General features: G+C 40.1%; 1 protein-coding gene across 1 annotated transcript; it reads left to right on the forward strand.

Annotated features, from left to right (window-relative positions):
* Nucleotides 1–8,744: 8,744 nt before the first annotated feature.
* Nucleotides 8,745–13,462, forward strand: LOC306928831 (interferon-induced protein 44-like; the record flags this gene model as incomplete). The annotated part of the gene is made up of 7 exons (XM_079509103.1): nucleotides 8,745–9,219; nucleotides 9,322–9,382; nucleotides 10,461–10,656; nucleotides 11,063–11,212; nucleotides 12,201–12,372; nucleotides 13,029–13,129; nucleotides 13,274–13,462. The coding sequence occupies 7 exons, from the start codon at nucleotides 8,745–8,747 to the stop codon at nucleotides 13,460–13,462; spliced, it is 1,344 nt and encodes a 447-aa protein (XP_079365229.1).
* Nucleotides 13,463–13,760: the final 298 nt, after the last annotated feature.

Here is a 13,760-nt window from a genome sequence, read left to right on the forward strand (position 1 = left end):
GCAAATAGGCCGTCTTTACACCCATTTGGTGCAGGACTAATTGCTCCTGTGCTGCCTTTTGCATGATCACTCTCACGCTTGTCATATCTGCTGTGGGTGAGAATGTCTCTTCGTAGTCAATCCCTGCTTTTTGCTACGAATCTCGCCTTGTATTTGTCTGATCCATCAATGTTACTTTTAACACCTTCTGTGCCATGAATCTTAGCCAATGGATTAATATTGCTTGTGTTTGCCAAAACAGTCAACAATCATGGTAGAAATCATGGTAAAGCACTATTTTGGTTAGCCGCCATCTTGTAAATATGCACAATAAGGGTCCAGACACACCCAATAATAAAAATAGGTATTCCATTGAGTCTCTCATGGTCAGAAACCATGAAATAGACACCAAGTTTGCATTTCTAGCTCATCTGGTTCAGAAGTTAGAGCCAAACCCTATTTTCTTGGTGCTAATATTGTGGCGGCCATATTGTGGCGGCCATATTGGATTTCATGAAAACTTGCAATACAAAAAATGTTCGTATTCATATCATTGATCACCCTGAGAAGTTTCGTGGAAATATCCCTCAGTTTAAAATGTTGCCCTATTGACCCCCCATTATAACTAATAGGGGCTAATATTGGGGGCGGCCATATTGGACTTTCGCACCAAAATTGACCGAGTTGTCCATATAGGTTGTGATCCTACTGGGTCATAGATATTATTTCTGGTGGACAACTTTGTATGTTATGACAAATACAGGACAACCCCCTTTGCCCCTGGGTAAAGTGGACCCGGGGGCGCTACACACCAGAGCAGGTGGTTAGGTGTGCAGAAATGTCTGGCCCATTTGGGAAACATTTCGAAAGGTTCTGTCCTCTGGGACAGGAAGAGAACATACCGGGGAATTGTGCCGGAGGGGAGGGGAGGGGGAGAACAAGCCGGGGGGGGAAATGAGGCCAGCATACCAGGTGACAGAGTGAGCATAGGAGGAGGCATCATGACGACAGCAGCAGATAATGGGGGAAAAAATAAACTAAATCGGTGTAGGTTCACACTCTATAACATATGACGAATTAGACCGTTCCTCACCCAGGAATCAGCCCAGCTCCTAATCCAGACAACAGTCTTGTCAAAACTTGACTATTGTAACTCCCTCCTCACTGGCCTACCGGCATGTGCACTTAAGCCTCTCCAACTGATCCAAAATGCCGCAGCTCGCTTGGTCTTCAACCAGACAAAATTCTCACATGTCTCCCCCCTGCTCCGCTCCCTGCACTGGCTCCCGGTCGCTGCCCGCACAGAATACAAAACTCTGATGCTGGCATTTTATGGCTCCCCCATATCTTGCAAGCATGATTGAACCCTACAAACCCTCCCGCGCACTCAGATCAGCCAACGCAGGGAAGCTGGAAGTACCCTCACTAAAAACGCCGGGACAACGCTCCACACGCCCCAAACTCTTCTCCCTTCTGGCCCCAAAACTGTGGAATGCACTTCCCGTTGCAATCAGAACTGCAGCATCACTCCCGATCTTCCACCGTAGTTTGAAAACCCACCTTTTCAGACTCCACCATGGCCCATAGCACTTACCCTACCCCCTTAGACAGCACTTTTTAGACTTAGATAGCATTTGAAACAGACTTATAGCATGTCATGTAGACAGCACAATAACAGTACAGCATAGTATAATCCATATGTATAGCTTATATGTATAGTGTCATTATATATAGATATGTTCTAGTTACGTTCTTAGCTTACGCATGTTTCTTGATAAATGCTTTTTATATATGTGATGTATTCCCATGCTTTTTGTTCTTGCTTAATGTAAGTCGCTCTGGATTAAGAGCGTCTGCTAAATGCCTAAATTGTAAATTGGTGAGAGAGAGAGAGAGAGAGAGAGAGAGAGAGAGAGAGAGAGAGAGAGAGAGAGAACAAGCGGACATTGCTGTCTTTGTAGAGGAGTATCAAACTGATGCCCTGTTCTCCTACAAACCAGGACGACAACACCAACAGTTTGAAAACTTCACCTATCCACAGTCCATCTCAAAGCCAGACAAGATGGGGAAAACCATCAAACGTCTGGCATTTGAGATGGATCTGTGGGACCGGAAGAATTTCATGTAACGTGAGTATATGATACTTACCTACAGTACACTCTATAAGTAATGTGAAAAACCAACAAACACAAGCAAAATATAGACTATGCAAACAGTTGAATGTCTTAATGGAAAATATTAGATATATATATAACAGACCAGATAAACAAAAAAAATAAAACATGTTCTGTAGAACCTTTGAAATGGGTTTAATGAAACGTGTCACTCGGTTTCCATATTGTCACAGACAATGCAGCAGCCTGAGCCTAAACTAATACATTTCTGTTTGTAAACAACAGGAAGTATGTAAAATCAGTTCATCGATCATTCCGGGCCCCTCTCGCCCGGAGAGAAAGACGTCCGTGTGAATCTCTTGAAAAAGTGGAGATAATTGACTAAATACATGTTTTGTGCCAGAACTTTCACATGGATATAAAACTAGAGGACCATATTTCACTCCACGTCTTTGGAATTATTTAATGGCTGAGTACAAACGGAGGATTTATCACATTTAGGCCACCAAGTTTACGTCCGGACAGAAAGTAACCTGGGTGTTCTATGGCTCAGTATGTGAAATACTTTGCAATGTATGTAACAACAGAGCCATTCTAGGGCTATACGCCTCCCAGCCATTGTAAAATACCTGGTAACCTGAGACCTTTCCCTTTTTACCTCCATTATGATGAATTCCTGTTCTGTTCTTTGTCTATATAGAAGTGTCTATTTGTACGTCTCTAAATGTTTTTGATGAATTGAACATGGTGGACCCTATTGGAAACAAGTGTAATGCTTAATTGGGTCGTCCACTCACAGTTAACAGCCTTTGTATTGAGTTTGTGCTTGAAATGTACTGTAATTCTGCAAACTGTTAATATATATTTCAATCAATCATTCAGTCAAACCTCTCGTGGCTTATTGCTTAAATCTACAGCACATACCTGTGACGAAGTGTCTGTTCCTTTCAACAGGTCTGGGCACTCTTCAGGTTTCTCCAGTGGCCGCAGGCATGTGGACGCCTTGAGCAGTAGTGCTTTTTCTACTGCACCCTGCAGATTTTTCAGTCCTTCTGAAGGTAGTAGTAAGAAAAATCTATGAAAATCTGGGAACTAAATCGTTACCAAGAAATTTCTTCACCAATGTGTTTCTAAAGGTGTCTAATAACATGTACTAAAAGTTTGAAATTCAACTCCCGTGGGAAAGTTGAGTTATTAGCATAATATGTGACCATACCCATAACATCCTATATAAGGCAAAAAAGTCCAAATTTCATCATTCTTTAAGTAGCATGAGACATATGAAACTAGGGTGTTTGCATGATTCTGAATCCATTCCAAGCATTAGTTTTGCACAAAAAACACTCCTTGGGAGGAAAACGGCCACACAAACGTGATGAGGTCAGCACATTTGGTCAAGTGGATATGGCCTAATTTAGCCCAAGGAGTGTTTTTTGTGCAAAACTAATGCTTGGAATGGATTCAGAATCATGAAATCACCCTAGTTTCATATGTCTCATGCTACTTAAAGAATGATGAAATTTTGATGGGTATGGGTATGGTCACATATTATGCTAATAACTCAACTTTCCCACGGGAGTTGAATTTCAAACTTTTAGTACATGTTATTAGACACCTTTAGAAACACATTGGTGAAGAAATTTCTTGGTAACGATTTAGTTCCCAGATTGGTCAAATACCTGATAAAATGCCCTTACTATAGGCTATATTGGCCACAACGATTGGGTGCTCCCTTGATTGTCCTGCACTCAATGTGCAGTGTGGGGAAGAGCACTGCCTATACGTTGTTACACTTGGAGCTTGCTTCATTGTGTGACTGATGATGGTATAAACGTGGCAGTCTGCTGATAATGTTCCTTTTCTTACCAATATAGTGGTTTTGGTATCCCTTGGTATAAGATAATTGGATATTTGATAATTGGATATTTAATGTTATAATTGCTAGTTCAGTAAACATGAACATATTGAACATTTGAATCTATACTTACCATGTAATGTAATGTAGTTGTATGTATACCTGTATGCTTTTTTGGTTTTGATTTAGGTTTTTTTTTTCATAAAAATGTACCAAAGCTTTCTTGGCTACTGTTAAACAGGATCTTATGCTTGTTCTGAATGTGAAGTTTGTTCTGCATTGAGAATTAAGAAGCATGTATAAGACAAACCACACAACATTATTCCATGGTTGATCTGTGTTTGCAACGCCGTCAGAACCTATATTGAGGGCAGAGGAGATTGTATCGTCAGATTATACCACATCCACATCAAGCAGAAAGGTTTCAACATTTTAAAGGACTTCTCACATCCAGCCCAACCCTGGCCTCAATTCAGTGGTCTCCTTCGGGTAAGACACTGTAGTAGCCTATAAAGACACTCACTTCCACAATAGCATTTAGGTTAGTTAGGTTCGTTTTTATTTTAGCTGTTTTTGACGGGGGCATTTGAGCATGGGGCTAAATATGTATTTATTTTTATCATTTACTATAGTCCTACTAGACCCCAAGAAATTACATCTTGCCACAGAAGATCATAGGATCTATTTTCTGGTTATAAAATGAATTGGTCCAAATCGATACTTATGCCACTATAATCTTGATTTAAGCCACCTTCCAGTCCATTCACAAACCATGGTTTTACTTATTTAGGCATTCAAATCAGACCCACAATCTCAACCTTAATTAAAGACAATTTTACTTTGGCCAGTTAAGAGGGAGTACCTTAATGGTTGGCTTGGTTTAAAAGCGGGTCTTCATGGTCGAGTGTCCATTATAAAAATGAATATACGCCCTCGGATCAATTTCTTATTCTCTGTTACCTTTTCCCCTCCACAAAACTTTTTCAAGGATCTTGACTCTGTATGTAGGAAATTAATTTGGAATGGGAAAACTTCAGCTTCTCCACCCTCTCTCGCCCTAATTATTGCCAACACACTGTCCATCTGGCGCTGCATACTGAAACGGTTGTCTATTGATTGTAAGTTTCATTCGCTGTCTCCTATCTGGCACAATAACGCTCTCCTTTCTGGATCTTTACCGTTCTCCTTCCCACAGTGGTCAAAAAAAGGTGTTCATGTTTTAGGCGATATCTTTAACAATAAATGTCTCCGGTCTTTTCAAGACCTGAAAGATGATTATTCTCTTCCAGGCTCCTCGTGGTTTTTCTATCTCAAGCTCTTCACAGCATTGAGAACATAATGGTGTACCCTGGGATGCAGCTTTACCCCAACACCCTTTGGTACAATTAGTCACAACCAAAAGCAAATTAGTAGCCTCAATATTTATGATGAACTTATTTCTGTAACCAAACCACTTTTAGTCACAAACAGTTGGGAAACGATTTTCCAGGCATTGCATTTTGTTTGATGAATTCCTGTTGTCTTCTTTGACTATATAGAAGTGTCTATTTGTACGTCTCTAAATGTTTTGATGAATTGAACAAGGTGGACCCTCTTGTAAACAAGTGTAATGCTTAATTGGGTCGTCCACTCACAGTTAACAGTCTTTGTATTGAGTTTGTGCTTGAAATGTACTGTAATTCTGCAAACTGTTAATAAATATTTCAATCAATCACTGGGATTGGCCTTCTGTTTGGAATAATTATTTCCTCCTCATCTAAAAATACAGCTCACCAGATTATTCATTATAAGTTTATACATATATTTTACTTTACGCCTGAGCGTATATTTAAATGTAAATTAGTTAATTCAGACTTATGTACTATCTGTTCTTCTGTTAAAGGACACTATTTACATATGTTTTGGCATTGCCCCTCTATCAAAGGTTTTTTTTGGCTTAGTTGCTTTTCTGATATTTGTTTACTGGAGCGTTCTACTGCCAGGATAAATGGTGCCAGAGCGGACACTGTGGACAACTGGTCCAAAGCTCTTGACGCAGTTCAATTCATTATTTAATTGATATGACGTTGTGACCAACAGTTTGCTTTTGGCTCCCTTGTCTGTATCTGTAGCCCTTGTACTGTACTGTACATGTCTTATTTGTCTTGTCTCGTCCTTGTCTGTGTTTGTTGGTGTTTGTCTTGTACTGGTCTGTTAGTGTCTGTATGTATTTTTTGTTTTTGTTATTTGTTTTTCTGTTTGTTTGTTTTCCTTTTTTTAATTATTATTATATTTTGCTGACTCATGAGTTTTTCGAGTTACAGTATATTTATATATGAATATCGATTTTGTTTTTGTCTTTAATGGTCATTTTTTCTCGATTTCCCCACCCTTTTTTATTGTCTTTGTTTCATTGTTTTAGCTGTCCCTGTGTAAGGCCACCTATGTGCATTGGTGATTTACATGTTTGTCTTGTTAGAAAATATAAAATAAATACAAAATTGATAAAAAAAATAAATAGGATCTATTGAATGTGAAGGTAGCCTACTGGGGGGAATTTACTACCTACTGGGATTTTGAACGTCCACAACCCATGTGGTATAGGCTATTACAGATTTTTGGCCTCGCTCTGTGCCCTTTCGTATTGTGGAAGCCGTGTTGAACGCACACACATATGGCATACCACGTTCCTGCATATTTTAGCATTGGGGGAGTGTCCATATGTTAATTATATTTGCTTTAGATCAAAGTAATGAGCAAATCGGATAAAAGCTGTCTTTTATTTGTGTTTTTAAATATCAGTCAGCAATGTTGACAGGTGTAGCCTGCCTTCTTCTTGAAAGCCAATATGCCAGTCAGAAACTTACTTTGTGTTCTCTCTAGATCTATTAGACACACCACAATAGTGAAAATTAAAAAAATAGAGTCAAACATTGTATGATGTTATTATTTTCCTGAACCAATTATTTGACAAAGAATTGGTTTCATTTGCAATCATTCAAATATCCTGTATTATTTATTATTCATTCAGAATACGTCTGTATTCCAATCTGAATACACTATATTCTGTCTTCAATCCATAGAGATTCCATACGGTAGCCTATGTCCATCAACCCTTTTCAGAACATGCGGAATGTGTGTGTGTGTGTGTGTGTGTGTGTGTGTGTGTGTGTGTGTGTGTGTGTGTGTGTTAGGGTGACTAGATCCAAAGTGTTCATTTGAGGGGCAGAAGTATCACTTGTGTGGGACAGGGGGGTCTAACATGTAAATAACATTAAATAAGAAGGTTGCCTCTGGCTTTTTCAAATATTTCGATTTTGATTCTGGAAAGTTATGCAATTCAATCTGGCATGTTTTCCTATATAATGCCTAATTTGCATATTTAAATGTACAATTTCAGAAAACTGGGGAAGTTTCATGGTGATAACAATTTCTTAAAATGTGTCATCCAATTCCCCTATATGTGAAAATAACATGTGATAAGTAAATATCAAAAAAGTCCTGTGGAAGGATCATCATATACGGTACTTTACTTGAAACAGTTTCATCTATCTATATTAACCCATTTAGGCCTGACGTCGAAATTAAAAAAATGTCTTCTATGGCTTTGCCTACTCATTTTGTAATCATTGTGGCGAAATCTCCTTGGAACTCCGATTAGGTCATCATAACCCACATTTGGAGCTCTGGCTCATGGATTTCTGACTTATGTTGGTATTTTAACACCTGAATGCAGCTGCACTGACCAATAATGTAAACCAACCAGAATCTCAACTGAGAATACAGGTTCTGTTTCAAGCTCCGCCTATAAAGAGACACCATTTGGCCATGCAGTTCAAACCGGTCACCCTTCACTGCAGAGCCACTATAGACTTCACAGACAGCAGCTACAGAACAACAACAGGTAAGCCCTCGATGCCCTTTTAGGGTGACCAGAATCAGATCCAAACTGTTCATTTGAGGGACAGACGTAATTGTGTGGGACTTTTGCTGATATGTTACAAAAAACTAAATTGATGTTGTTTTCCAGTGCCAGGGGCACATTTAATTGCATGGCAGTCAGATTTAATTAGTGTCAGTAAAAACATCTGGATGTTTTAATTGATGGTTTATAGCAGGGCGCACACACTTTTTTAACTTTAGAGCTACCTTCAAAATGCCCAGCTAAACGAGATCTACCCACTAAACAAATTGTTATCCCATTGCTGAAAATAGTTTAAAAAAATATACCTGGCACTGATGTTACATAGCCTATAATAGAAGGGTGAAAATGGATTTGGTTGTTTTTTTAGTATATAACTTTGTAATGCTACTGAGGTTTGTGCGCAACACTCTTGAAAACAAAGAAGATATTACATTGTGGGTTTGAGCTGACAGGCCCATTTTGATGTCAATCAATCAAGTCAAGTCACTTTAATTCAATCGGCAGATGCCTTTTTTATATTTAAATTATATATTTTTATATAGCTCTGGTCCAAAGCCTAATGCACTTTACTGCCGTTGCATTAAGGCTATATGGGACTGTTCTCTCTCCTGCCTCGCATGAAACGCAGACCAGCCCCTCCTCTGTAGTGAAAATGTAAAGAATGTTTTACCTACTCACCAATACTAAGACGGTTTGTGCAAAACAAATTCCTTTCTGGCCAAAATGTGCATTTTATACGTGCGGTGGGGGGCTCAGAGTGCGTCCACTAAGTAAAGTAGGCTTTCTAATTACACAAACAGCCTTTGTATTGGTGGTGTTCAAAAATAAGTGTTATTTAGGTGCTGCAATGGCTATCGTTTTTTGTTCAATCAGATAATCCAGACCTACCATCATGAATCCCAGGCTGACAAAGGCCCAGCAGAGTGAGCTGTGCTCCCAGCTAGGAAACGTGACCCTGAAGCTCCTCTACAAGGCTTCAGTCCATGGTTACGCTGCAGCAGAGTTCCACCAGAGATGTGACAACCAGGGGCCCACTCTGTCCGTGGGCTACAATGACTCTAGCTTCGTCTTTGGGGGATACACCAGTATATCTTTTGATCAAAGTGGTGCTTTTGGGAAGGATGCCGAGGCTTTTCTTTTCACCTTTAACAGGGGAAAGGTGCTCAAACATCAGGTCACCAATCCCGCTTATGCAGTGTTAATGCACGGCAACCATGGTCCTTATTTTGGAGACAATTTAGGTTTTTGTGTTAATGGCCAAGCTGTCGTGTACAACAGTCCTAGTCAAGATTATTACAATTTCAATGCTGCAGAAATGCATGGCAACGACCTGCAGCTGGTTGAATGTGAAGTTTATAAAATAGGAGGTGAGTTCAATGAATACAAAGACAAACATAGCCTACAAGATGTTTGAGTTGTTTGTACTGTCTTTAATGTTGCTCTGAGTCTGACCGTGGAGATGTTTCTAGATGTTTCAGCAGAAAGAAAACTCCTTGAGAAGCCATGGAGGAACATGGCCTGGACTCCTGCGTAAGTATGGATCTGGATTAGTTTAATTATACCACACAACACAATACTGCACTATTGTAGCTGTCAGGTGGAAAAGTTGAATGCCCAAAAGCGGTACTCTTCTAGAAATGTAAAAACAAACTGTGAGAGGGAGGGTGCAGACTGCCTCTTCTGAGTGTTTGTGGAGATGACTGATTTATCCTGTTGTGCCTTGATCAAGTCCATGCACAACAGGTGCGCAGTCACCCTCCCTCTCACACAAACAAACAAACAAAAATACTGTGTTCCACTGGATCCAATGTTGTTATTATTTATTTTCATTGGTTCGATATTTATAAAACAAATTAACCAGAAAGACAGACTTAGACGGACGGCCCCTTGAGATGCATCATAGTTTTTGAGGAGGTCCTTAACCCATTTCGACCTGAGGACGATTCTACAAATGTATTCTAAATCCTGATCCTCATGTTTCTATGTCAGTGGTGCTCAAACTATTTCATGTCAAGGACCCCCAGAAATATCTGCATTTGGCCACCGACCTCCCTCCCCCAGCATCAAAGATTTGAGTTAGAAACGTTCGCTCTGAAAGAATATATTTTCAAAGCTTTGCACTACATTTTCAAAAATAGCAGACATACAAGCTCATAGATTTGCTATTTTTCAATAGCTAAAGTATAACACAATGCTTAGAACACCAAAAGGGGTTCCCACCCAAAATGGGTTAATCACTTCCACAACAGAAATGTTTCTATTGTGTTTGTTTATGGTTAAATTTGTGTAAACTGAAAGAATGATGAAACATCTATTGAAACCAGACATTTACAGAATTTCCCCACCTACTGTAGTTCTCAAAGTTCTCAAAATGTTAACAGTCGTAACAAGTGTCGGGGGCGTGTCGCTGAGCTGACGTTACTCTGTGAGTGTACTGGGCGGACATGAATAGTTGCAGTGGTGTGAGTGGGTGCGTGTGTGTGCGAGGGTGCCGATCGCTACACGTTTAACCAGACTTTGTTTATACTACACATACTGTACTACTCATACATTATACTGTATCTGACACTGTTGAAAAGTTGAATCTGTTGGACTCTGGTCTCCACAGGAATAGGAGACAGCTGCTGGACCAAATACAGACCTACAAGCCCATCATCAGTTCTCTGACCCAGGTCAAGGTTCTGCTCATTGGACCAGTGGGAGCAGGGAAGTCCAGCCTTTTCAACTCCATCAAGTCCGTCTTCAAAGGACATGTCACTAACCAGGCCATGACTGGCGGCGCTGCCACCAGCCTCACCACCCAGGTGACCCTCTGCCCACTGCTACGTAACTCTGACCCACAACCGTAACAAGTGTGGACGTTCTTGGTTGACAAAGAGGGCACAGATGAATGCCAGGCAACTTAACAAGCATATGAAATGGTAGTCCCACTGGGATTTCCCATCAGTGTGGGGAGGGAGGAAGTTTGTTGATGCAGTCAACGGTGAAGGTCACTGTTTTCCTTTGTGTTTTGGTTCCTTTGGTTCCTCAGTGAATTCCTCTAAATGCCCTGTTTGATATGTTGAGTTCCTTTAGTAGTGAGTAAAGTATGTGGAGGCTGGTTGGTCATCTGCCTGGCAGAGTCAATTGTGTTTTGCTTTTGAAGCTATGTGCTTTTTGTAACTTGGAGTGAAAAACAGCTGATAACTTTGACCATTGTACATCCCACAGTTTCGCACCTACCAATTTCAAGCTGGAAAGACGGGCAAACTGCCAATCACCTTGTGTGACACCATGGGATTGGAGGAGACCACGGGGGCGGGGCTTAGTGTGGACGACGTAAGCAGCATGTTGAGAGGTCACATTAAAGACGGATATCAGGTGAATCTTCTCACATTTCTAACTGAAAACCCTTTTATAGAGTTTTAGTAAAATACTAATTGTGGTTATTGCTTTGTTGAAGAGGATCATCTTATTTCAATCATCATTGACTTGTGTTGCATTAAGGTGAGACATGGTAGGTGAATAGGGAAAAAAACTAATAGCTATCACAATGAAACTTCTCCAGTTGATTACTTATATTAAAACTAAGATTTTTTGTATTACAAGTTTTCTGAAATTATATGTTTAAATATGCAAATTAGGCATTATATGCGCTAATTTGCATACATTTCGGGACGATAAATCTGAAGATCGGATAAAGCCAGGTTCAAAATGATTGTTTCATTTTGTTGACATATTAGAGACAAAGAAAATTACAGAAGGGATTTTAGATATCTCTAATTATCACTCCACAAATCAGAAAATGGTGTCAACAGGTATAAAATGTGATGTAAATCAGGCTGTGAATGATATATCAACAAACCCATCTGTAAATATCTGCAGAATATAGTTATGAATAAGACTGGAGAGTTTGGTGTATGTGAGTGCAACTGAAGTGGAGATTCTTTGTCCCAGGTATGAGGAAAACTCATTTTGAGTAAACGGCCTTTAAAGAATTGTATTGTAAATTCCTTTGTACCAACAACCAATCATGAAAATTGATAGGGTGGATTTTCACCCAGCAAAACGAGCTGTCATTGGCTAAAATAAACTACTAAAATAAACATCTAAATCTGTGTTTTGAATGTTTATTTTGCTTTAGTTTGGAAGAAAACATGTTTAGGAAGCAAAATAGCAAAAACAAAAATCATGATTTCACCTAGCCTGGCTAATAAGCCAGACTCAAATCACACTGTCTTGCCAACGGCTGATTCGGTCTGGCTTATTAACCAGGCTAGATTTCACCTACCATGTCTCGCCTTAAATCAACATTATTCAGTCAATCATGAGTGAAATTAATGTGTTTTCTTTCCCCTACTCTTCACAGTTCAACGCTGCAGTTCCGTTGCAACCAGAGAACATGGAGTACCACGAGAGTCCAGATCTTAAGAACAGGATCCACTGCGTGGCCTACGTCATCGCCGCCAACAAGATCGCCATCATGCCCCCCGAGCTGGAGGGCAAACTGAACGCCATTCGAAGCAAGGTCAACCTAATCGGTCAGTTGGTCAAACGCAGCATCACTGTAAGGCCCAATTTATGCAGCGCTGCACGTCTCGAAAATAGCCGAAATCAAGCTTATTATGCGTTTCAACTGCAACACATTGTGAGCTTGTAGATCGGCTATTTTAGGCACCCCATATGTAGTATAATTCAGGCATATCAATGTCAAGATCTCTCCCAGTGAAGCTTGCTTCCAAAATTAATAGTAATGTTTAACTGTAAGGCGTTGTGGCTCGAAGAAAGTCTCAATGCCACGTGTTGTGTGCTTGTAGATCGGCTATTTTCAGCAAGAAACCAGGCGTAAGTGGTGGAGGGAAGTCAGTCAATGATCAACAGAACAACATTACATCATGTCAATTACATTTTATCACATACTGTTAGCGTAGTGTCATCACATGTGATGAAATATTTCCATGTGAGTTGTCGACGCGATATTTTATAGAAATAGCATTAATGTCCATTATTGGCACAATTTCTACCTTATTGACACAATATGTTATGATTTGGAGTCGAGACATGAATAGCAATCCACTATCTAATAGTGGAACATTTAAGTCCTTGGTTTAAAAAACAAAAGTATCACAATTGCACAGCCTGGGGTCCTTTATGTTTTACAGCTGTTGAACATGTTTGTTGTGGTGCTGTTCTCCAGGGATCCCTCAGTTGGTCCTGTTGACTAAAGTGGATGAAGCCTGTCCCGCTGTGGAAGAGGACCTGACCAATGTTTATCGCAGCCTCTACATCAAGAACAAGGTGAGTTCTACCAAAGACAAACCATAGGAAACCAACACTACCTCACTGAGCTTGAGTGGGTGTCCCCCAAAATAATTTGGGGACGCTCGGTTTGGGAACCACTGAGCCAAGCTAACGTTCATCTGTTGTGCTGTGTTGCTGCAGCTCCAGGAGGCGAGCCAGCGTCTGGGCATTCCTCTGTCCTGTGTGGTTCCTGTGAAGAACTACACCCATGGTCTAGAGGTGGACCAGAACGGTGACATCCTGCTCCTCACTGCCGTCAACCAGATGCTGCGCTTCGCTGATGACTACTTTGATGAAGTCAACGACAGATTAAGCAATCTTGAAGATTAAAATAACCCGTTCACAGTCAAAAAGAGTCTGAATACATTTGGACTCTCTGTCGAAATATCTATCTATCTAATCTATTATTCATCCCTCCCAATTCTAATACGATACAGGCATTTATAGAAATGATTCAACTCTGGACATTATAGAAATGGATAATTACTGTTAGAACATAGCTCAAAGGAACCAACCTTTCTGCACTAAGCACCAATATTATTTTTTTATTATTATAGTTGCAATATATATAGCAGCAATGGTCACAAATCGTTTGACCTTCAATGCCATGTTTTACAAAGTGAAACGT

The sequence above is a fragment of the Electrona antarctica genome (genome assembly GCF_951216825.1).
Source record: "Electrona antarctica genome assembly, chromosome: 8".
Lineage (NCBI taxonomy): Eukaryota > Metazoa > Chordata > Actinopteri > Myctophiformes > Myctophidae > Electrona > Electrona antarctica.